Consider the following 25,567-nt stretch of genomic DNA (forward strand, 5'->3'; position numbering starts at 1 on the left):
ATGCCACAGCCACAGCCACGCAGGATCTGAGTCATGTCTGAGACCTATACCACATCTCCCGGCAATGCTGGATCCTTAACCCACTAAGAGAGGCCGGGGATGGAACCTGCATCCTCAGCAATACTAGTCAAGTTCATTACTGCTGAGCCACAATGGGAACTTCATGTGTCCTCATTCTTGACCACAGGGGAGAGACCTGTATGTGCCCACCTGCCTGGACCAGCCATAGGAGAGGCTTGGAACAGTCCATACACTGCTATGTTTGCGGAGACAATAGAGGACAGGGGTTGGCCCACTGCTCCATGCTCATTCACCATCCCCATCCCTGCCCTCTGCCACTCACCAGAGACACAATTCTGCTAAGAGGCATCATGCCTGGCCGGATGCTGCCACCTGACTTCAGTGCCACCTGCAGGTCCTCGGGGACGAAGAAGGACTCGTTGTACCAGATGTCAAATTCTGCACAAAGATGGGTAGATAGCACTGTGAGTTATGGGAGAGTCCCTGAGGGAGCAGGTCAAGTCTATGTGTGCCTGTCTGTCTTGTGTTTGTCACAGGCTTGCCCTCTGTTCCCTTCCTACCCCAGGGTCTCACCCTTTCCATCTCCCTCACAGTCCTAGAAAAATACATCTAAAGCCCTTCCCAGCCGCTGCCTCTGCTGGAAAGAAGTTCTGAAGCTGCTTCTAGAACCCAGGCAGTGGCCTTGCCCTGTGCCTCCTGGAATCTCAGGTGGCCAGCCATCCTTTCTAGATGGCACACCTGTGAGCAGGCGATGGCGACATTGATCCACCAGGTGCTGGCAGTACTGGATCTCAGCCCTGAGATCACGGAGGTCCTGATACTCTGTCCGGTACTGCTTCTTGAGGTCTTTGAGCTTCAGGATCAGCAAGAATTCCTCCTCATCAATGATCATCAGCCCCTTATTCTCATACTCGCCTGCAGGGGGATAGAAGAGATCAGAGAATGAGGTGCCCACCTGGGGTGTGGGGAGGAAGGGCTAGAAAGAAGGGACAGTGCTGGCAAATGAAGTGAGCCCAGGGGAAGCGCCAGGGTGTATCATGGAGATGGACAAGCCACAAGGAGGCTAGGTTACCAAGATGTGTCTCTTGGGGAGAGGGAGCTCAGATCAGAGGGCCACTCTGGCATTTTTAGGACAAACAAGAGGGGTGGGCAGAGGAAACGGGAGAGATTGCATTTATTGTGATCTTAAACCCCATTAGCCAAAGATATCCAGTAAGCACCTCTATTATACAAATATTTACCATTTTTGTAGATTATATAGACAAACTACCACTGCTAGCTAGTACCACAAGGCCCTTGGGCAAGGTTCCTTATTAATAAGAGCAGATGTAAACCCACATTTCAAATTACATTCTTGAAGATTTCAGCATTTACCAGCTACCTTCTTGTTAGAGACCATCAGAGGTCTGTATTGTGTCAGGTGGCTATCAGAGGGCTCCAGGAAGAGAGGGGTCAGTTGTGCTATTAGTTATCTCAAATGCTCATGGTTTCTTTGCATGGACCTTTTAAGGTCTGTCAGTTTGATGAGGGTTGTTGGGTTTGGACAAAATAACTATCTCTGGAGCCACTCACCACAGTGGCTCTACCAGTGGACAGTGGCTGTGTCCGCTGCCCACAGCACCTTGAAAGGTCAGCAAAGGCATCATGTCAACACCCACTACCAGGACCCCTGGAAAGTGAATCCCCTTTGTGACTAAAGTATGTGGCCATGATGTACAAGGCAGTCCCCAGGTACTAGAGGAAAACATTAGCACTTATGCTGATATTTACACGGGAGAAGTGAGGCACATCAAGTGTCACTGGCACCATTAATGGAGAAGCAAGGGTTCCAGTTCAAGGTGTCTGCACTGGGGAGGTCCAGAGTTGCCCACACCTTCAGTGCAGAGCAACCTGGTCTGCATGCTATGGGCCATCCTAATGTGGTCACTTTGGTAGACACAAATCCTTCACAGAATAGAATCTTTACAGTACTCTCTTGAGATGGGGAGTGACAGCATCTGATGTACTACCCAGAGATTTTCTGATTATCTCCAAAGAAAAAACTTATGAGTTGAACTTAAGATCATTTTTCATTTTTCTTTCCCAAAAGACCAATGTTTCAAATTCACTGACCGTTCTGGGCTGATAAGTGGCTATCAGTCAAGGTACCTAGCAGTTTTATTTTATTTTATGTATTTTGTATTTTAAAATTTTTCAAAAAAAATAAAAATAAAATAAAAATTTTCAGCTGCACCTGTGGCACATGGAAGTTCCTGGACCAGGGACAGAATCTGAGTCGCAGCCATGACCTATGCTACAGCTGTGGCAACACTGATCCTTAACCCATGGGGCTGGGCCAGGGATCGAACCCATGCTGCCACAGAGACAACACCAGATCCTTAACCCGCGGCACCACAGGAGGAACTCCTAAATATTATAAAATATTGCTTATTTCTTCTTCATCCCATCCTTTAAAAATATCCATTTTTCAGGTATATTGGGGAATAAGCGATACATCAGCATAGTATGCATATATGTTATTTAAAATATGTAAATATATAATAAGGGATTGTGTATTCAAAGAAGGAGTGAGCAGAAGGGACATAGAAGTGCTTGCTGGTCCTGCAAAGCCTTCACTCTGGAGGTTCTGGGTGAGGGCATTTCTGGAGCCATCACCCACCTTCCTTTGCTTCCCAAACCCAAAAAGGGCTTTGCTCCCTGGAACTGTGTGTCATGCTTGGTCTATATAGTATGAGTAGAATGGCCCCAAGGATTTGGAAATAAAGTTACCTTCTGAGAAATAAATGAGTAAAATGCAAGCCCTGTGAGTGAGATGATCTCCCTGACCTACAGAAAACCAAGTGCCATCTGAAGATGCCCTAATGATTAATGAGATCATTCGTGAAAGCCAGCCTAGAATAGGGTTGTGATTTAGCAAGAGAAGGCCCAGTAACAGGTGGTGTACTCTGTCTGTGAACAAGAGTGTGGCCTCTGAGCCACTGCCTTATGTCGGGATGGGCGCTCATTAAAATGCAGGTTCTGGGAGTTCCCATTGTGGCGCAGTGGTTAACAAATCCAACTAGGAACCATGAGGTTGCAGGTTTGATCCCTGGCCTTGCTCAGTGGGTTGGGGATCCAGCATTGCTGTGAGCTGTGGTGTAGGTTGCAGACACAGCTTGGATCCTGTGTTGCTGTGGCTCTGGCGTAGGCTGGTGGCTACAGCTCCGATTTGACCCCTAGCCTGGGAATCTCCATATGCCGCGGGAGTGGCCAAAGAAATGGCAAAAAGACAAAAAAATAAAAAAATAAAATAAATAAAATGCAGGTTCTGGGTCCCATTCCAGATCTCCTGAGTCAGCCACTGGTTGGAGCCTAGGAATCTGCACTTGATCAGTCCTCCCAGATGAGTCCTTGGCTCACTCAAGTTTGAGGGTCCTGGGTGAACAGAGCATGTGTGGGCAATGTCTGTCATTGGAGCAAGGGTGCCAGGTAAGGGTGACCAGGTGAGCACTCTCCCCATGCTTTTTGACCTTGAGGGGGCCCCCCACACCACCTGCCTTAGGAGAAGAGATTTTGCCAGGCCAGCACAGGTGCTGCGTGTCTGACATGAGGAATGGTCCTAGTGACAGTGAATCTCTTGGCCCTGGTATCCATGTTCTCATTCCCTCCTCATGAGCTTCTCATGCCTTGATCAGCACCCCAACCCTAACGAGACCACTATGGACAGTGAGGAGACCACACCAGGACCCATGGGCCTGGTGGGAGTTGCCAGCCACCTATCTTCCTGGAGAAGCATCTATAAGACCAAAGGCCTGTTTCTCCAGGGGCGGCAGCCCATATCAGATGGAAGGTCCAGCACCTAAGTCTGAGATAATGCAATAACGTAGGACCCATAGGCAGAGCCTAGCTGACAGGGAAGGACTTTGTGGCTCACCAAGGCTGACAAGATCTAAGTGATATCCCAGGGATGAAAGGCTGCACCCCAACATCCCCTACTAGCCCCCTTCCAACTCAGTCCTCCAGTGAGTGTCCAAGGCTGCCCCATTCTGAGCCGGATGACTCAGATCCCATAGTCCCCCAACTATCTTCCCATCATGTTTACCTTGCTTCTCTCGTAGGGACTTCTGGAAATTTAGTGCCTCCTTGGTCATGTCAATCTCCCGTTTGATGGCATTGATGCGCTGTGTGGTCTCACTGGCCCGTTTCCTCCGCTCGTTCAAGATGGATTTATTTTCTTTGAAGATGCGGTTGATCTCACTACCCCGCTCATTCTTAAAGTCCTCAAAGGCCACAGACTTGCAGGGTGGAGTGCCGGGCCTGAAGACAGAGGGGGGAAGAGGAGGGGAAAATGGGCAGCTGTCTTAGAGCCACCAGGCACTTCTCTTCCTATCCGGGCCTTCTGTGAGCAGAAGGTCAAGATTTCTGAGTACCACCTACCCCAGACAGGAGCTAAAGTGTGTGGGAATCATTCCCTCATTTCTGTTTTACTCAGTACACAAGGACACATGACCATCACAGAAAATGAGGAAAGTAAGGAAAAGTAAAAAACTACCTATTGGCAACCATGCTTTGATAAATTTTTTAATTTTCGGGGTCATGCAGTATATATAATTTTACATCTTTGTTCACAGAAGCATTCTTTCAAACTATTAAAAACTTTTGAGAACTCTAGTTAATGAGATATAAGATGAAGTGCTGGGAAGGGGAAAGTAATTTGTCTGCAAACTCCTTTTTTTTTTTTTTTTCTTTTCTTTCTTTCTTTCTTTCTTTCTTTTTTTTTTTTTTTTTTGCTTTCTAGGGCCACAGGGGCAGCATGTAGAAGTTCCCAGGCTAGGGGTCCAATCGGAGCTGCAGCTGCTGGCCTGCATCACAGCCACAGCTACACAAGAGCCAAGCTGCATCTGCGGCCCACACCACAGCTCATGGCAATGCCGGATGCTTAACCCTGAGCAGGGCCAGGGATTGAACCCATGTCCTCATGGATCCTAATCAGGTTTGTTAACCACTGAGCCATGACAGGAACTCTCTGCAACTTACTTTGACATCCATTTTAAAAAATGGATGGAGAAATGAAGATAGACACATGATGAAATAGGTATAGCAACACTAATTGTAGAATCAAGAGAGTGTTCACTATACAATTCTTTCAAGTTCTCTGGATGTTTGGAAATTTTTACAGGCTAGGGAAAAATTCTTCATGTACATATTTGTGCATTTGAAAAGCAGAGAGAATAACTGATTTAGTACCCTTTCCCTAATTGTTAGCTATTGAAGGTGCCCCCCAAATTTTTTCTTTTGCTTTTTAATTAGTGACGCAATGTCACAGTCTTTTTGTATAAATCTTTGCCTACATCTCTAATTATTTCCTCCAGATAGACTCCTAAAAACTCAATTACTGACTCGCCAGGGAGAAGAACTGGGTTGCTGGAGGAAGGGGTCTCATACCTGAGAATTTTGTACCTTTTGAATATATTACTTATTTAAATATGCACATTTAATTACTTAAATAATTGTTATTTGGGAGTTTCCACCGTGGCGCAGTGGTTAATGAATCCGACTAGGAACCATGAGGTTGCGGGTTCGGTCCCTGCCCTTGCTCAGTGGGTTAATGATCCAGCGTGGCCGTGAGCTGCGGTGTAGGTTGCAGACGTGGCTCGGATCCCGCTTTGCTGTGGCTCTGGTGTAGGCCAGCAGCTACAGCTCCGATTCGACCCCTAGCCTGGGAACCTCCATATGCCGTGGAAGCTGCCCAAATAAATAGCAAAAAGACAAAAAAAAATAATAAATAAATAATTGTTATTTGGAGGGTCTAAAATGATTCCATGTAGAATTGTGTATCTTGGATGACTCCTAAGGTTGAATCATTTTGCACGTGTATAAGCCATCATATTTCTTTTTGGAGAGTGCCCCTAATCTTTGCCCATTACCCTCATTTTATTTCTCTTCTATCTGCAGGAGCTATTTCTTTGTTGAAGATCACACACTGTCTGGTGCAAGAGCTAGTGTTAGATGGTCACCTGGGTGGGCGTAATTCCTCCCTTGGGGAATCTGCGGCAAAGGGCTCGATATTGGAGGTCTCCCGGTCCCGCAGAAGCATGTCTTTGACATCCCCATCTTTGGAGGATGGGGTCAGCTGGGTCTTGGAGGTAGAAACATCCAAGTCCTTGCCACTCAGAGGGCTGCTGGCACCTTCCTTTCTTGCTGAGGAGCTGGAAGGAGAAGACAGGGAGATCCCAGGCTCAGTGTCTCTGATGCTGAGGGAATAATCTTGCTCAGCACTCATACACCAGAAGCCCCATCCCATTCAACTCCTATTGTGAACATATAACTAGGCCAAAGGGCAGAGAGTATAACCTGAAAACATGCAGATGCGGGGTGGGCGGGAGCATTTCTTTCCCTTTTATCAGAACAAGAAGACCTCTCTCCAACATTCTCAGCAGGAGACACCTGGGAAGAATGGGCAGTCTCCAGTTTGGAAGCATGAGGACCTTTGGGGTGGGCCATGGGATCCCAGGAGCATCATGACTGTTGAGATATTAGTCGCTTGGGCATCCCTGAGAAGGAGGGGCAAAGTCCCCACCCAGAGCGCTGATGCTCTGACCAGTCCACGACCTGCTCTCCCACCTACATCAGCGCCCACACCAGCTCCCAGGAAAGTAGCCACCCTCCCTCTCCAAGTGATGGTGCCTGGGGTCCTCCCTCCCAAAGAGGCATGTGTGAGCAGGACTGAACCGAAGGGAAGATGTTCACAGCTCTTTCCACTATTTCCTTTTCTTTTTTCTTCTTATAATAGGTATGGCTTGGGACACCAAGCCTTGAGCCACCTGTTATTGCGCTGATTATCTGACAGCAGAACAGAGAGGAAAGGGGTGTGACAAGTCTTCCTAAAGAGGCAGAAGGAGGCCAGGTCATCCTGCTATTCAACTCTGGTCCTACATGTGACAGTTTCTACAATCAACTCCGGCCTGTGTCCTTTCACAACTGATAATACAGTAACAACACATTTCTGTTGAGGTTTTCCAAATATAGGGACTGCATTTACTCAATTAACAACCACCCCAGTGACTTTGATGCTGTTATTATCATTCTCATTTTAGAGATTAGAAAACAAAGGTAGAGAGGCTCTCATGCCTCACACAAGGTGACCCTTTGGGTGAAAGAAGTACAGAGCAGGGAGGTAAGTCCAGGCATTATTTCTGGATTGTGCACTTTGTTCAGCCTGACACGGCAGTTCCCAGGGAGGCTGGTTCCTTCAGGGAAACTTGATACTCTTCCCACCTTGTACCCACAAATGAATCTTGCCTGTGGGATGATTTTGGGTTTTGGGGTGACTTGAGTGTCAATCAGGTGGGTCACAGAAGGAACCCAGTGCAGGGTGGGGTTTCTATGTGCAGTACCAGAGAGCAAGTGCTGGCCCAACTTCTCACTTCCACTTTACCACTCCTCACTGGTATAACCTTGGAATGAATTCTCTCTGAGCCTTGGTTTCCTCATCAGTAAAATGGGGACATGAGCTCCTACCTCACGGAACTGCTGTGAGGATGACAGGTGACCAGCCCCAGCCTGGGCCCCACAGATGCTGCTGGTAGTAGCAGGAGTGACATCCATTGTGACCATCCATAACTAAGATACCGGGGGATGGGAAGGACAACTTATATCCTCCCTTTCACCAGCCAAGGAGGGCCAGATGCTGAATAGCTGAAGAAGCAGGAAGGTCACTCACCTGAACTGTTCTTTGAATGTCTTTCTGGACTTGGATTTCTTCCCAGATTTAGTAGAGAAAGGGGCAACTCCAAGTCCAAAGCCTTGTCCATCAGGCTCACCCACGAGGTGGCCATCAACGTCCATGAGCCCTGCCTGGATAGAGGCCAGTCACAGATTTTCTGGTTAGATTAAGGGTTCATGCCCTTGGGGACCCAGGTGTACATGGACCAAAGGCTCAGGTAGGAATGTTCATCCTATGCACTGTGGCTCCTGCTGATGTCACTTCAAGCTGTCCCCAATAGAGCTGTCTCTGACCATCCTATTAAATGCCTACACCACAGCCACAGCAACGCAGGGTCTGAGCCGCATCTGAGACCTGCACCACAGCTCACAGTAATGCCGGATCCTTAACCTAATAAGGGAGGCCAGGGATCGAAACCACATCCTCAAGGATCCTAGTCAGGTTCATTATCCACTGAGCTACGAAGGGAACTCCTATGAAGATCATTTTGAATTCATATGTGGTTTGTTCTTGAGTGGGTCTTCCGTGCTCATCCTGGTGTTACCTTTATCTGTTGCAATCCTAGATTTGCTTTTGTGCAGGATACTCACGGCCTCTGGAAAGGTCTGGGGATGTGAATCTTCTTGGTAAGAGGCAATTGGGCTTACCTTCTGGACAGCAGAGATGGCTGCAAAGTCATTCTTGTCTATGAGAGTGTACTTCCTGCGCAAAGCAGACTCCAGTTCCTGTTCCTGTTGGCTTGGGAGCAAGAGTGAAAGAACCCCTCACACCTTGGGCATGCTGAACATACTGGGTCAAGCACCAAGTACTGGAGTTAGAAGTTGTTTGTGTGTGGCCCCTTGTGATGGCACTAAGCCCTTGTCATGAACCAAACCAGGCAAAACATGCCCATTGCTCGCTCCCCACTCCCCAATGCAGGGACCCCACTGTCCAGTCCCCAAATCTGCAGGAGCCACCATATGTGCCAAGCCCAACTGCTCTAAGATGACCTTTAACGAGGACTGTAAACCTGCCTCAGAGCAGTGCTTCCCCACCTGTGTGTCTCTTACAGGCCCTTTGGAATCATGTGCCCAGCTTCTGCTACAACTTGGCATGAGCCAGTCAGGATGCAGGGACGTCTGTACCCAGATAAACCGCAGATGCCTCCTGAGGTAAGGAGGGGGCTGCTGGAAGTATTGAAATGCCCTGCTCTGACTACATTCAGGGCTGGCACTCCAAAAAGACCTCCTATCCAATTAATAAACTCAGGAAACAAGGGATAGCCTCCTCTCTGAGTAGCCCTCAAATGGAGGGCTATCCTCCCCATTTCTCTCAGGGAAAAGGAAGGGCAGGAGCATCTGAGAGCTCAGAGGCAGAGACCATCAGGGATACCAGGGGCCTGCCATACCCAGAGACTCTGATCTGGCTCCTCACACACCAGAGAGAAGATGATGCACTTGGAGGCTGGCATCCAGACCACAGGAAACAAAAGTGGCAGCCTGAAGTAGGAGTGGGATGGGGGTAGGTCCCTTACCTCAGAACCACCCGGAACTGGTTGAACACTTCCTGGATCTGTCTGAGGTTGATTATCTGGAGAGAACAGAGCCAGACAGAGTTAGACCAAGGGTACCATGGGATCAAGTCTGTGCCTGTGTTAGAAGAGAAACCAGGGCCCCTTGGCTAACACTTGTACCCTCTGTCTTGAAAATATCTGCAAACAGCCTCTGAGCAAAGTGGCAGTCAGGACTTCCCCAAGAAGAGAGAAATACCTGATGAATAGTTTTTAAACTATTTACTGAGTCTATAAAAATCACCTTTTCTGAGTGAAGATCTCTATTAAATTGAAAGGCTCTAGTTCTTGTTGATTGTCCTTAGCTCTCTCTTGCTTCTAAAAGGTTCCATTACGAACCTTTCTGTGTGGGCACAGACACACACACACACACATCTGTGGCTGGAGGAAGGCCATCAGCCCCCTCTTGGCCCTATAGACTGCCAGCATTACCCTTGAAGCCTCGGTCAGTCTAGGGGTGCCCTTGCTAGGAAGACCAGAAGAGCCTGCCCCTCAGTTGTCCCAGGCCTGCTGATGGCAGTTCTGCCCATGAGCTTCCTGATGAGGATCTCACCTCCCAAGAGTGCATCTTTCCCCCGAGGGCCCTTCCCTGTGTGGCTGCGATCTCCTCCTCCTTGGCCCACTCCAGCATGGGCCCTGGGGGGGTCTGTCAGCATGACCATCATCCTTTAATGCCCTGGCACAGCCAAGTCCCTGAGGTGCTGCATCTTAGTTCATCCCGCTTGGTTTCCCTCCCCACCATACAGGTGAGGCCACCAGAGTACAGGACCTTAAGCGTTTTCCTGAGGTCACTCAGCAAGAGACAGCTGAGCTGGGATTCAATCCAGAGCAGCCTGGCTCCAGGGTCCTGGCTGGTGCCCCCGGTGATGGACCACCTCCTCTGTGTCCAATGCTGCTTAAGGCTGTTGGCCGCTCTATGAGGCACCCACAGCCTTGCAACCCTAGACATGGATGCCAAGGCCTCAGTAGGCTGAAAGGCCTCTGAGGCCAGGCGTCCAGCACCACCTACCCTGAACCCCCTGTACCCTTTCAATATGAGGTTCTGAGGGTAGAACAGCATGCATCTGGGTATGCCCAGGAGAAGGGGGCCCTAGGCATGGTGGTCCTGAGGGGCTCCTTACATCAATCTCGTCCAGTGTCCCCTCCAGGTATCTCCGCACCTGGGAGTTGATCTCAGCAATCTGGATTTCATCCATGGGGTCATAGTTCACAAGGGTGCGGTTGGCCTTGGAAGAGGATACGGAACATATTGTTAAGCTCCAAGCACTGGAGCCCAAGCAAGGATGGCAGGGATCATTCTGAGAACCAAAGTAGGGAGGATGGGCATAGACCCTGGCCACTGAATCTGACTCCATCCCCTTCATCACCAGGTCCCGGCAGGTCAGCAAGGGATAACCAGGTGGAGCAGGGAAAGAAAGTGGCAAGCATGGAGCCTGTAACTCTCACCAAGGGGTTCTGCTGGCTGAGTCTCAGCAGACTCTGTAGGATGAAGGCCACAGGAGGAGGGGGGCTGCCTCTGCCTTGAGGCCCCTCTGGACCATGAGCATCAGCTCAGGCTACTGAAGGATTCCTGCCACAACCCCCTACCTTCAAGGCTCCCTGTTGCTGCTCCTCCCCCATCACCCAGCCTGTTCTACTTCCCCTGGCTTTGACCTATCATGATGCTGGCTCCTGTACCCCTAACTGCCAGACCTCTGGCTCCAGCCCCTCATCTTCCTGCCTACTTCCTGGCTCTGCTCCCTGACCATCTGACACCCCTGCCCACATCTTCCCGTTCTGCCTTGCCCACCAGACAACCCGGGTCCCCCAGCCCCTTGCCCCACCCCTAGTCTCTGTTGTTCCAGTCTCCCTGTCCACTGGGCCCCCTACCCATCTGGCCCCCTGTCCACCCAATCCCTCTTACCCCCTACTAGGCTCTGCCAATCCAGCATCCCTGCCCTGACCCCCTCCTCCACCACCTAGTCCCTCTGCCCACCTAGTACCCTGACCCCAGTCCCTCTAGCATTCTAGCCACTACCCACCACCACCACCTCTAGCCCCTTACCAGGCTGTCATGGATGGCTAGCTCCTGCTTGAGCAGTGCTAGCTCCTTCTCCAGGTTCTTGACCATTCGCTGCCAAGGAAACATATTGAGGGGTGGGGTGGAGCAGGAAGGACTGTCAGAGAAGCCATCCTGCCTCTCCCACATCAAGCCTATAATTCCCTATCATGTGCCTGGACATCCTGGCCCTTCCTGGTAATCCGTGGAGTGTGATTTTAGCATTTGGACAATTCCCTCCCTGCTAGGGACTTTTCCCCAATGCGGTGAGTTTAGGCTCTGAGGGGTCTCAGAAGTCCCCTGGCCTCCGCCTCTTACCAAGAGGAGACTGAGAACAGAGTGAGCAGGGGCACCCCTAGGGCCGCCTCAACCCCCAACTTCCAAGAGCTCCAGGCTATTTCCAGTCTACCAGGGTAACAGCCCCCTCAGTGAAGTCTATGCCTTCAGGTGCAGTGCATCACCATTCCCCACTGATAATCAGGTATGCTGCCTCCAATTTATTGCTGCTACAAATAATGTTGCAAGCAATTCGTTCTTTGTGTAGGATAACACAGTGATCTACCAGGCTCTATGGGAATGGCCCCATTACTTTCTTTCCTACTGTTCTCCCCTTGCTCACTCCCCTCCTACCAATGGGTACACTTCTGCCTCTGCACTGACTGTCCCCTCTGCCTGGGACACTTCTCCCAGGTAGTCTCACTCCCTCACCTCCTTCAAGTCTTCGTTCAAAAGCTTCTAAACAGGAACATCTCAATCACCCCATGTAAGAAACTGCCATCCCCTCCCCACACCCACACCACTCTTTTTTAAAATCTTGCTCTAATTTTTTCATAGCACATACCCTAGAGCAGTGCTGTCTAAGAGAACTTGCTGTAATGATGGAAATGTTCTGTATTTGTGCCACAAGCCACATAAAACTTATGAACACTTAAAATGTGACCAGTATGACCAAGGAAATGAATTTTTGATTTTATTTAATTTTAACTGATTTCAGCAGCCACATTTGAGTAGCAGCTACTATATTGGGACATGAAGCTCTAGAACTTACCTACTTTGGTTTTAAGAAAAATTATATATATTTAAGGTATACAAGATGATATACATGTATCCAGTGAAATGACTACTTACAGGCAAGCTAGTTAACATATCCATCTCTTCGCCTAGTGCCCGTTTTTTTGTGTGCATGGTTAAGAGCATCTGTGATCTACTTTCTTAGAAATTTTCAGTAAAAAGTACAGTATTATTTATTATAGTCACCAAACTATAAGATCCCAAGAACTTATTCATCTTATAACTAAAATTTACATTCTTTGACCACCATTTCCCCATCTGCCCCATTCCTGGTAACCATCGCCCTATTCTCTGCTTCTACAATTTTGACTTTTTTAAGTTCCATATATGAGATCATGCAGTATTTTTCTTTCTGTGTCTGGCTTATTTCACTTAGTATAATGTCCTCTGGCTCCATCCATATTGTTGCAAATGGCAGGATCTAGAATTGAGCTATTTCTCATGTTGATTATATCTATCTCTCCCACCCCAGCAGACTGTCAGCTCTTCAGAGACAGAGACTTGGGTTTCTATTGGTACACTAATGCATCCCAAGTGCTTCAAAAAGTGGCTGGCACATAGTAAGCACTCCATCAATTTTAGCTGAATAAATAAATGATGCATTTCTAGAAGAAGGATTGCTAAGTCATTTAACATTTGATAAATACTGTCCTATGTCTTTCATATAAGAGTTACAAGGGAGTTCCTATCGTGGCTCAGTGGTTAATGAATCCGACTAGGAACCATGATGTTGCGGGTTCAATCCCTGGCCTTGCTCAGTGGGTTAAGGATCTGGCATTGCCGTGAGCTGTGGTGTAGGTTGCCGACGTGGCTCGGATCCCGCGTTGCTGTGGCTCTGGCGTAGGCTGGCGGCTATGGCTCCAATTGGACCCCTAGCCTGGGAACCTTCACATGCTGCGAGAACAGCCCAAGAAATGGCAGAAAAAAAATGACAAAAAAAAGACAAAAAAAAAAAAAAAGAGTTACAAGGGACTTCATGCTGAGAACCTTCACTGTGAACAGGACTTCTTTTAGCTGTCAAAAAATGGCCACTGGAGGGAGCCCCTGACAGCTGCTTCTCAGGACTGGGGACCTGTCTGCAGCAAGGGGTCCTGGTACCCTGATGGCTCTGTGGCAAACAAAGGCACAAAGCCTGAACTCAAGACACATGACCAGCGTCCAAATCTGGGTTCTACCATTACAATAAGCAGTGCAGCACTGTCTTCTGTAAATCTCTTCATGTGCATGTGTGAGAATGCCACTAGACTATATTATATACCTAGGAGTGACACTGCTGATCTGAAGAAATGAGTACAGTGCTATCTAACATTTCCTGATCACTGTGCTACAAGGTCTCTATCCATTATCTTATTCTTTACAGCATCTAACAGTGGATTTTGTTACTCCCCCAATTTACAAATGAAAAAACTGAGATTTAGAAAGAATAAGAATCTCCCTGAGGCTATACAGCTGATGAAGGAAAGAGATGGCTGCTGAACCAGTACAGCCTAATTCAGGGGCCAGGGCTCTTAACTACTGAGCCCATGGTTCTCCAAGGGTGGTCCCAGAATGGTAGCAGCAGCAGCAGTGGTGAATTTATGAGAAATCTGAATCCTCAGCCCCCACCCCAGACTTATGGAATCAGAAACTCTGGGAACGGGTTCAGTGACCTATGGGTCAACAAGCCAGGGGGGTGATTCTGATGCCTGCTCAAATTTGAGAGCCACTTCCCTGAGCTCTACTACCTGTTCAACCTCCAAACAATGGCTTAGATCCATAGAGCCCCAGGGACAGTTTTTTTTTTTTCAGGATTTAAGAGTCTGGAAAATGTAGTCTGTCATGGGCTTAGGGTACACATGTGCTCCTGTCTCCAGTAACTATGATCCTGTAAGCATCTTTTTTTTTTTTTTTTTTCTTTTTCAGGCTGCACCCGCGGCACATGGAGGTTCCCAGGCTAGGGGTCCAATCGGAGCTACAGCTGCCAGCCTACACCACAGCCACAGCAACGTGAGATCTGAGCAGCGTCTGCAACCTATACCACAGCTCACACCAATGCCAGATCCTTAACCCACTGAGCAAGGCCAGGGATCGAACCTGCAACCTCATGGTTCCTAGTCAGATTCGTCTCCCCTGGGCCACAATGAGAACTCTGATCCTGTAAGCATCTTAAAGGAAAGCCAAATTACTGGTAAATGTGTTTTTACTTTACTAAATGTTGCCAAAGTGCTCTCCACAATGGTTGTCAATTACACTCTGACCAGAAATAAATAAGCATTTTTGTACATACTCACCATCATTTTGCATTGTCAGAAAATGTATAGTTTTTGCTAGTCTGAGAGTAGAATTCCTCTAAGTTTTTACTTTGTATTTCCCTGGCTAATGGTGATACTGAACGTTCCCCCTAATTGGTCAGCTCTGCTTGCTGAGAAGGATCACTCAAAGCTGGGAGGAAAGAGGTTCTGTCTCGACCTAACCAGATGGATCTGAGAGACGGTCCACACTGATTTAGCTTGGAAAACAGCTCTAATGATGCTCGTGCAGAAGCCCAGAGTGCTCAGAGGCCTTAAAGCTCCACATATAAGATGGGGTGGAGGCTGACCTAGCTCTTTCACCTTTGTTGCAGCCCCCAAAGGGATCTCCAGGGACTCTAAACACTGGCCTGCAGTGGCGAGAGACCAACTCAGGACTGCATGGTGTCTTTGGTCAAGGCATGAAGGGAAGCCAGGCAGCAAACCTATACATCTTCCCCTAGTGAGATGCCTACCACAAGCCCTTTAGTACCTCAGCATCATACTTTTCGTTGATGGCAGGCTCAGTGGTGACCAGCTTCATCCTGCTGGCGAACCGCAGTGAAGAAAGCTGAAAAACAGATCAGGCAGACCTCTATGTTCTTGGCCAACTACTTGTGAGTAGAGATATTTACAAAATAGGTAAAAGGAGTCCACTAGGAAACAAGTATCCCTGAAGAGAGGAATGCTCCATGGATGCATGGAGTGACGTCTGGGGGTCCGGCCTGATTCCCTCTGGGGACACAGCCCGCCAGGGGTAATTATGGCTGGGGGCCCATGGGGCAGCCACAGAAGCAAGCACTTGGGAAACAGCCCTGATACTGTGTCCCACTGCACCAATGCTCTGTGAGGAGTGGAAGGCTGCTCCCTGGCATTGAGGAAGAGCCAGTGGTGGCACAAAGCAGGCCTTAACATCCCAGCCTCATACCATGTTTGGCTGTCTTGGGCCCTGAAACGGGGAAGCTGACTTGGAGGGGGATAGGTCACCCAGAAGTAGCCCAAGGAAGGTCAGAAAGGGCTCTTCCTTTGGGCAACCTAGCCTAGGAGTTAAGGGCTCTGCCACTGACTGACCAACTGCACAACCTCAGACAGGTCTTATAACTTCTCTGTAAAGTCAGGGAGACCTGCCCCATGGGATCACTGGGAGACTTAATACTGAAATGTATAATGTCCTCTGAACAGAAGTAGCCCCACAGTAAGCCCTCTGGAAGAGGCTCTTGTCATTATAGTTGGAGCTGCTTCTGTGTGCGGTGAAATCAGACTCTCCTGCTGCAAGCACAGCAGCAAGTGTGGCCACGACTCTCTTGTACACACAAGCAGAGTCACTGCTTAAAGCAACATGTACCACGACAGGAACAGTTTTAAAGTTTTAAAACATTCAGAAAAGAGAATCATGGGCTTCCATACCCCCAAAGTGCCTTTTTCCCAAACCCTTGAGACCCCTCTGGCAGCTCCTCAGGGCTCTGGGGGCCCAGTCCTGGGCAGAGATCCCAAGCAGTGTGGGTACAAGCCTCTGGGACAGCAGGTACCAGGAGAGCTGCTTCCTGTGTGGTGACCACCTCAGGGGTGGATGAGGGAAGAGAGGGTTATCCACATTCTTAGAGGACATATCTCTTAACCAAGCAGCCAGGAGGCCCAATATTCACACGGGTTCAGTGAATTCTTGCAGTTTACTCATGCTTTGTTATACTTTGAGACCAGTAGGTTCCTGAAGCCTTTCTCTGGGGATGCTGCCTGCACATCAGCTGAAGCTCCCCTCCCTGGCCTCCCAAGTCCCAGGGCTCTAGGTGTATGGCAGAATAACTCCCCTTGGAAGCATGCACAAAGCTGGGAGGCCCTGCAGGGGCACCTGGCCTTGCAGTGTTCCTGGAGGAGACCTGTTTCACTTAGTGGGTTCTCCAGATGACTGAAGCTTGCCATAAACATCCCCATTTGAATAAAGTCTAGGGAGAGATGTCTAAACCTATTTATTTATGATGGGTGGAGAGGAGAGGTAAGGAGCCCCAGCCTGAGTGCCTAGCTATGTGGACTCACCTGTCTCACTGTCACTGCCTCAGCCCATATTCCTGCCTCTGGTTCTCATAAACTTCCCTCTCCAGGTCGCCTGTGTCCTCTGGCTGCAGCCCTCCCCTACTCAAACCCGGCGACAACCACAGCCACTTACAGGAGAACAGCCAGGGCCTCAGCTTGGCCACCAGGGCCCTTCAACCCCCAGCACCCTCTTCTTCCTTTCCTTCCTGAGCTCCCTGCTGCAGTGGCCAGATGTTCCTGGCATGTACCACACCATCAGGCCCACAGTTTCCTCTGCCAGGAATATTTCTGATTTCCCTACCACCATGCCAGCTCAGTGCCCACCTTCCTCATGCTAGTTTCAAGAAAAACCCCCCCTCCTTTGAAGGACACTTCCATGGGCCTCTCCAATTACTTAGGGCCAAGGTTGGGACTTCAAGGCCCAAGGCTACATATGACTCATCTGTAGAGAGCTGTTCACCCCACGACATTGCACATGGCAGGTCTGCTCATACCTGCCTTATAATCACAACCTGGACCCCTGGGTTGTTTCCAAGATTTTTAAAAGTGTGATTCTGAAGAACAAGGAATCAGCTGTCCTCCTCTATTCCAAGTCCCAGGAGCAGCACCCCAGGAAACATAGTCCTTGCCCCACAAAGCTGGCTCTCAGCCTTTTCTCACATAGGCCTCCATGCTGAGTTTGCCCCCCTGCCTTGCCCCTTCCTCTACCCAGCTTCTGCCCCTTGGTACTTGGTACCTAGATCCTGGCTGGGCCTCCCTTGGCAATTTTGGCTCAGACTAATGCCTTGGACCCCTCCACTCTTGACCATGTCTGTGGCTACTGTGCCAGCTTACCCAGCCCTGGCCTACAGAGGACAGGGCCAACCTGGCTGCACTAGCTTTCTTTACGTACCGTCTCTTCTAACTGGGCAGCTTCTCCATAGATGTTTGTCACCAGGACCATATTGCAATTTCCCCCTGCAGAAAGCAGGACAGAGGAGGGCCATGAACCATGTACATTTTCTGCCAAGAGAATCCTTTGGGGCTGGTGAGGGGAGTCTGTTGTGGCCTGAATGTTTGTGTCCCCTCAAAATTCATATGTTAAAGTCCTAACCTTCAATGTGATGGCATTTGGAATGGGACCTACAGGAAGTAATTAAGTTTAGACGAGGTCATGAGGGTGGGACTATGATGGGATTAGTGCCCTTATAAGAAGAGAGGCATGAGCTCTGTTTCTCTTTCAAAGTCTCTCTCTTTTCTTTTTCTCTCTGCCACAGGAAGACACAGTGAGAAAATGGCCATCTCTAGTCCAGGAAGAGAGGTTTTACCGGGAACCATTCCTGCCAGACCTTGATCTGAAATTTCCAGCCTCTACAACTGTGAGAAATAGTTGTCTGTTGTTTAAGCCACCCAGTCTGTGGTCTTTTGTTATAGTGGCCTTAGCTGACTGAGACAGGGTCTGAGAGGACACAAGCAAGCATGCACAAGACTGGGGGGCAAGTGGAAGAGGGAGAGGCTGCCAAATGTACCTAAAAGAAGAGCCAGGGGAATAGCAGAGGAGACGAGGCCTGGGGCAGGAGAGAGGCCTGTGGGCCAGGGCTTTGCTCATGGGAGCCCTCAATTAATAATCACACACCAACCCACTCTGCCATCAGGCCCAAGGAGAAAGCCTGAGAACACAAGGATGAGAAGACACAGCCCCTGCTATTTAATCTAGGAGGCTGTAGGGAAGGGAAGATGTCATGGGAGAGGCCCTCCACCTGGGTCTGCAAGGTGATGAAGGATTCTGCCAGTGGTTCAGGGATGAGGGGATACAAGAAGGTATTCCCAATAGAGGCAAAAGCTTTAGCATTGGTTCTGAGGAGTGAACAGAACAGCATGTTATGGGTGACAGGAGAGGGCACTATGCTTGACTGTCTTTTCAGGTGTGTCTGAGGTCACTTTGAAAAGGCTGCAGGTGGGGAGGTCCCAGGTGGCTCAGTGGGTTAAGGATCCAGTGTTGTCACACTGCTATGGCTCTGGTTACTGCTGTGGCACAGATTAGATTCCTGGCCCAGGAAATTCCACAAGCCGCTGGAGTGGCCAAAAAATAAAGTACATCTCTGGTAGAAAGCATATATGGAATCTTGCTTTAAAAAAAAAAAAGGAAGTCCCCATGTTGTGCAGTGGGTTAAGGATCCCATGTTGCCATAACTGTGGCTCAGGTTCAGTCCCCGGCCTAGGAACTTCCATATGCCACAGGGTACAGCTAACAATAATAATAATAATAATAATAACAATTTTTTTTAAAGCTGTAGATAAGTCCACGCCCCCAGGAGGGAGCAATCACATTATCAGCAGTAGCAAATATGCCAGACCTGTCCCCCTTCCCTGTGCATCAACAACATCCTCACCTAACGAGTCCTTCAGGGCGTGGGTGAGCTTGCACTGCCGGAAAGGGATGTGGTCTCGCTTCTGGTCCCCGAGGGCAATGATGGCCTGCTCCAGGAATGACAGCGACTTGTTGATGTAGGTGGCTTCCTTCAGGACTTGGCCCTCAGACTGCAAAACAAAGGTCAGTACCCCTTTAGACCAAGTAGAGAGGCTGCCCCACAAAGAACACTGCAGGTCTGTGGCCAGGCAAGAGCCTCCTTCCCAGAACCAGGGTCTTCTCTCCCTGTCATGGGATTGTATTCCATCTTGGACTTATAGGAACACTCATGCAGATATTCAAGTGAATGCTCATGGATGCTTGTGTGAATATTCATTAGAATACTCACTTAAGAGTCACACTAATATGAGTACATATGGGAATATTGGTGCAGATACTTGAGTAAAAAATTTTGGTAATACACAAACATTCATACGAATGTACACAGGAATGTTCATCTGCATGCTTTTATGAGTACCTATGCTAATATTCACACATACAGATATTTATGTGAGGTGCAAAAACTCATGCAAATATTCATCATGTGAACACTCACACCCATACACCGAGATATGCTAAGACGAGCATGGAGCATTTACTGAGCAGCGACTAAGTGCCAGGCACCTTGCTAAGAATTTAGGAGCCATGATCTCATTTAATATTTACAAAATTCCTGTCAGGTAAGAACTGTCTCTCTGCTAGAGCTGTTCCACCTCTGCTAGTTCTATCTCTCCAGTTTTACTGTGCCTAGCTCGGGACTGTGCTCACAGTTGCCCAATGAGGGACAGCCCACATGTACAGGCACGAAGCTGCAGACAGGGCCAGGGCTTGCTGAGGAAGAACCTCCTGCTCCCCTACTTACCCCGGACTTCCCCAGTCTCTCCGAGCCTGCTAGATCCACCAAGTTAATTTTGGAAGTGATGTACTTTTCATCTGATAAGGTCCGAGAGTGGGCCTATGAAACACCCAAGCAAAGGTTAGACTGTCACAGGGAAAAGCTACTTACTGGGAAAGCCCCATGGAATTTACTGCCCCTCCCAAAGAGCTTGCCCTCACCTCCATGTAGATGGTGAAAATGCAGTGTGACCTGGATGAGTTCTTGTTCATTGTGTGGGAGGCTATAATCCTGTTGGTCTCTCCCTGAAGAGGAGGGAAAACGCAGATGTTTTGAAAAATGAAAATAACAAGGCAATTGGGTCATTTTTGAATCATACACAAGAGATCTTTTTTTTTTTTTTTCCTTTTTTTGGCTGCCTTAAGGCATATGGAGTTCAGGGGCCAGGGATCAGATCCAAGCTGCCATTGCAACCTACACCATGGCTATGGAAACACTAGATCGTTTAACCAACTGTGCTGGGCTGGGGATTGAACCTGAGTCCTAGTGTGCAGAGATGCTGCCAATCCCGCTGTGCCACCAGGAACTCCCACAAATGATTTTTATATCGCCGCAATCAGCCAGACCTTCCAGGGAAATGTCATTTATAAACTAGTAGAGTAAGACACAAATTAGAGTCTAGACCTATACTTTCACCCACTGCTAGAGATGTGTGAATTTGTAAAGCTTTCTAAAGAGCAATGTGGCAGTAAGAATTAAGAGCCCTTCTGGCAGAGTGGGTTAAGAATCCAATTGCAACAGCCAGGTTCACTGGGGAGGTGTGGGTTCAATCCCTGGCCAGGTGCAGTGGGTTAAAGGATATAGCATTATTAAAGCTGTGGCACAGGTCACAGCTGCAGCTTAGATTCAATTCCTGACCCAGGAACTTCCATATGCCATGGGTGCGGCCATCAAATTTAAAAACAAAGAAAAGAATCAATACCCTTGAAAACATTCATGAATACTGAATCGTAACCAGTCTACATATTCAACAATTAGGCAATGATCTATCTGTACAACAGAATGTTATGCAGCCAGGAGAATGCCGACAGCAATACCAGAAAAATGCAGAATCCAGAATCATAGCAAACTGGCTTCAACAGCACAACAAAAGGACTATACACTATAACCAAGTGGAATTTACCCTGGGATGCAAGGATGGTTTGACTATGCAAATTAATCAATGTAATACACCTCATTAAGAAAGTGAAGGATAAAATCATATTATGGTACATTCTAAGGGATGCAAAGGCACTCACAGAAGAAAGAATAAACAGATGTTGCTACCAAGATGTTAATAACGGTCACTTCTGGGTTAGAGTTCACTGGTGATTTTTTTAAATATACAGATTTGTGCCTTCATTTTTTTTTTTCTTTCTATGGACATACCTGTGGGATATGGAAGTTCCCAGGCGAGGGGTGGAACTGGAGCTGCAGTTGTCAAACTACACCACAGCTACAGCAATGCCAGATCCAAGCTGTATCTGCAACCTTCAGAGAAGCTTACAGCCATGCTGGATCCAAAACTTTCTGAGCAAGGCCAGGGATCAAATCCACATCCTCATGGACAGTATGTCAGGATCTTAACCAGCAAAGCCACAACAGAAACTACCGTATTTTTTGGTAGTGAACACGTACTACTTTTAAAAATTAGGAAAAATCAGTAATTTGCTTTTTTTTGTTTTTGTTTTTTGGCTATGCCTGCGGCATGCAGAAGTTCCCAGGCCAGGGTTAGAACCTGTGACACAGCAGTGACCTGAGCCACAGCAGTGACAATGCTGGATCCCTAATCCACTGAGCCACCATGAAACTCTAACAGGTGAACATTTTTATTTCTTTTACTTAGCTTTTTTTTTTTTTTTTTTTTTTTAATGGCCACACCTGTGGCATATTGAAGTTCCCAGGCCAGGGGTGAATTCAAGCTGCAACTAAGACCTACACCACAGTTGTGGCAATGCTGGATCCTTTTAACTAATTGTGCTGGTCTGGGTATCAAACAACACCTCTGCAGCAACCTGAGTGGCTGCAGTCGGTTCCTTAACCCGCTGTGCCACAGCAGGAACTCCCCTTTTACTTAGCATTTTTTTCTTTTTTGGCTGCCCTGTGGCACATGGAGTTCTCAGGCCAGGGGTCATATCCCAGCCAGAGTTGTAACCTATGGTGCACCTATGGCAATGCCAGATCCTTAAACCACTGTGCCAGGGATTGAACCTGCGTTGTAGCACTCCAGAGATGCTATTGATCCCATTGTGCCACAGTGGGAACTCTATTACTTAGGATTTTTTTGAGATTCACCTGGGTTATAGCATAAAACAGTGCTCTATTTCTTTTTATTGCTAAATAGTTTTCCACTGTATGGATGTACCATGTTCCATGTTTTGTTTATTCATTCTTCAGTTAATGAATATTTTGATTATTTCCAGTCTTTGGCTATTATTAATAATCCTATGAATATTTGTGTACATGTCTTTCCATGCACATATGCTTTCAATTCTCTTGGCAGATACCTAGGAGTAGAACTGCTAGGTCCTATGATAAAATTAATGTTTAATTTTTGGGGAAACTGTCAAAATGGCTGCACCATTTTACATTTCATCAGCAATGTGTAAGAGTTTCAATCTATGTGACTTTTTTTTTTGGCCCCCTTTTATTTTAAGGGCCATACCGGTGGCATATGGAGGTTCCCACTCCTGGGGTCCAACTGGAGCTATCGCTGACGGCCTACACCACAGCCACAACAATGCAAGATCTGAGCCACATCTGCAACCTACACCACAGCTCATGGCAACGCCAGATCTCTAACCCACTGAGCAAGGCCAGGGATCGAACCTGCATCCTCATGGTTGCTAGTCGGATTCGTTTTTGCTGTGCCACAATGGGAACTCCAACCTGCATGACTTTTAAAAGAATAATATATCCCCCCCCAAAAAATAAAATAAATAAAAGAATAGCATATCCCGGGGAATTAATTCTTGGTATAAAGAAGAAAGGGAGAAAAGAAGGAAGGAACCCTTCGACTTGATCATCTCACCTCAAAAAGGAGGCTGAATGCATCCTCCTCCTGACTTGTGAGATGGACAGACAGGCCCTTAATGAAGACCCCTTGAGTATTTTCCACAATGGTCATTGGTGTGACTGAGGGTCCAACATAGGGCAGAGTGGACAGGAGATCAAACAGGCTCTCATTATAGATTTCCAGGTAGGAAACACGCACAGTGATGGCATGTGTGGGTCGTTCTTCGATCATCTTAAAAATCTAGGTGGGAGATTGGACAGCAGTCACCGAGAGCAGAACTCCAACAACCAGCCAGCTTTGGGGGAGCGCTCACCTTAGAAGGGAATCCTTGCCCTAAAAGATTTCACAGTTTAGTTAGTGTGACAGTCATCATCAACAACAATTAGTAGTAGTGGTAGTAATCCATTGAGTGGTATTTGTTACCATGTTGTAGTTTTTTGAGGCTTGACCTACAGATTGGCTAATCTTGTACAATCTCTCTTGCATTTTTTTTTTTTTTTGTCTTTTTGGGGCTGAACCTGTGACATATGGAAGTTCCCAGACTAGGGGTCCAATTGGATCTGCAGCTGCCAGCCTACGCCACAGCCACAGCAATGCTGGATTCTTAACTCACTGAGCAAGGCCAGGGATTGAATCCTCGTCTTCATGGATACTAGTTGGTTTCGGTACCACTGAGCCATGAAGGAAACTCCAACGTGTACAATCTCTAGAAGTAGAGGTATGATGAACAGAAAGGATTCTAGGGTGAAGATGTTTTGTGATTTTCACCAAATATAAGCTTCTTTCACATCATCCATTATTTAGCTTCATCCTCATAACTCCACTGTGATTAAAGCAGGGAAGGGGAAATACCCATCTACAGCTGCTTAGCTGGTAAGGGAAGGAGCTAAGCCAGAACTTGGCCTGTCTTCCAGTACCTTTCCTAAGTGCTTATCAGCAGGTGACTTTGGGCTGATCTTTTGCCTTCTTTGGATGTTAACTTTCTTGTCTGTCAAGTGGGTAGTTGGACTGGAGGATCCCGGACATACCCCCTTGCTCAGTCTAGATCTGTGTTGTGTAATAGCATAGATACCTGACACAGGTGGCCACTGAGCACTTGAAATGTGGCTCGTACAAATGAGGAAATTAATTTTAAATTTTATTTAATTTCTTTCTTTCTTTTTTTGTCTTTTTGTCTCTTTAGTGCTGTACCTGAGGCATATGGAGGTTCCCAGGCTAGGGGTCAAATCGGAGCTGTTGCTTCCAGCCTTTGCCAGAGCCACAGCAATGAGGGATCTGAGCCGAGTCTGCAATCTGCACCACAGCTCACAGCAACGCTGGATCCTTAACTCACTAAGCAAGGCCAGAGGTCAAACCTGCAACCTTATGGTTCCTAGTTGGGTTCCTTAACCACTGAGCCACGACGGGAACTCCCCCCCAATTTTTTTAACTGATACTAAGTTCAGTGATTGGTAAACTTTTAAGTATGTTTGGAACAACCTGTGTTTATCAGTCTTCTTTCAACCATAAATTTCATGAAATCTAGATGCAAAGCAACTATTTCTGATGAATATTTAATGTCTAAATTGAAATGTGCTATAAAATACACAGCCGATTTCAAAGACTTAGTATAAGGAAAAAGAATGCAAAACATCTCAATAATTTTCATATCTATTACATGTGGAAATGATATTTGAGCTGTATGGAGTTGAATAAAATATATTATTAAAACTAATTCACCTGTTTTATTCTTTTTCACTCTCTACTCTCTTTTTTTGGCCATGCCTGGGGCATGTGCAAGTTCCTGAGCCAGGGATTGAACCCATGCCACAGTAGCGATAACACCAGACTCTTAACTCACTGTGCCACAAGAGAATACCCTATTTTACTTTTTATTTATTTACTTATTATTTGTTTTTGCTTTTTAGGGCCGCACCCGTGGCATATGGAGGTTCCCAGGCTAGGGGTCAAATCGGAGCTGTAGCTGCTGGCCTACGCCACAGCCACAGCAACGCAGGATCTGAGCCATGTCTGCGACCTACACCACAGCTCACGGCAACACCAGATCCTTAATCCACTGAGTGAGGCCGGGGATCAAACCTGCAACCTCATGGTTCTTAGATTTGCTAACCACTGAGCCACGACGGGAACTCCTATTTTACTTTTTAAAATGTGGCTATTGGAAAACTCAAAGTTGCTTATATGACTTACATTTTATTTCTATTTGGAAGCACTGAGCTAGACTATTAAAGTGTAAGATGCTGAGATACTAAAGCTATGACCATGGGATATTAGGGATATTGATTCAAAAAATTGCAGCATGGATGGTTATACACTTGAGGGACATATACACTTCTTATAGGACAGGGGTATAAAACCTCAAGATGCTTTTAGGGAAAGGTCCTTTGATTCCCACCTCCAAAAAGAGGATCCTCACAGAACCAGGCTAGCACATTCCCAAGGAAGCACATCCCTTCCGTCGGGCCTTCAGTCACACTTCCAAAACCCCCAGGGTTGACTCAGTCCTGAAAGTTCATTTTGCACCCTGCTTCTTCCCTTTGCTCTTTCTGGGCTGTGGTGGTGGAAGAAGCCAGAGCAGGACAGTAAGGAAATTTTCCCCCATTAAA

General features: G+C 47.5%; 1 protein-coding gene and 1 long non-coding RNA gene across 26 annotated transcripts in view; one reads left to right on the top strand and one right to left on the bottom strand.

Moving 5' to 3' along the window:
* KIF9 (kinesin family member 9) overlaps positions 1-25,567 on the bottom strand; it is a 45,770-nt gene that overhangs the window by 7,321 nt on the left and 12,882 nt on the right. For 15 of the 25 annotated variants that reach the window (XM_021068713.2, XM_084988252.1, XM_021068717.2 and 12 more), the window contains 15 exons: positions 22,977-23,201; positions 20,128-20,211; positions 19,934-20,026; positions 19,055-19,202; positions 17,575-17,639; positions 15,145-15,222; positions 11,320-11,388; positions 10,397-10,501; positions 9,240-9,295; positions 8,374-8,464; positions 7,724-7,857; positions 6,018-6,209; positions 4,103-4,317; positions 760-936; positions 344-459 (listed from right to left, as the gene is read on the bottom strand). In XM_021068713.2, coding sequence (XP_020924372.1) covers positions 344-459; positions 760-936; positions 4,103-4,317; positions 6,018-6,209; positions 7,724-7,857; positions 8,374-8,464; positions 9,240-9,295; positions 10,397-10,501; positions 11,320-11,388; positions 15,145-15,222; positions 17,575-17,639; positions 19,055-19,202; positions 19,934-20,026; positions 20,128-20,211; positions 22,977-23,201 — 1,848 coding nt within the window. Of the gene's footprint in view, positions 1-343; positions 460-759; positions 937-4,102; positions 4,318-6,017; positions 6,210-7,723; positions 7,858-8,373; positions 8,465-9,239; positions 10,217-10,396; positions 10,502-11,319; positions 11,389-15,144; positions 15,223-17,574; positions 17,640-19,054; positions 19,203-19,933; positions 20,027-20,127; positions 20,212-22,976; positions 23,202-25,567 lie in introns of those variants that run through there. The other 10 variants (XM_084988251.1, XM_084988254.1, XM_021068712.2 and 7 more) reach the window with 3 other exon arrangements.
* Positions 188-18,063, top strand: LOC110256229 (uncharacterized). The gene is made up of 4 exons (XR_014823157.1): positions 188-485; positions 3,345-3,489; positions 6,794-8,877; positions 17,939-18,063. It is a non-coding gene; the product is annotated as an uncharacterized LOC110256229 (long non-coding RNA).

This window comes from Sus scrofa, chromosome 13, assembly GCF_054392235.1.
Source record: "Sus scrofa isolate SSC_HxYL_T2T_F1_AM1 chromosome 13, Sscrofa_HxYL_maternal_Yorkshire_Landrace_v2.0, whole genome shotgun sequence".
Classification (NCBI taxonomy): domain Eukaryota; kingdom Metazoa; phylum Chordata; class Mammalia; order Artiodactyla; family Suidae; genus Sus; species Sus scrofa.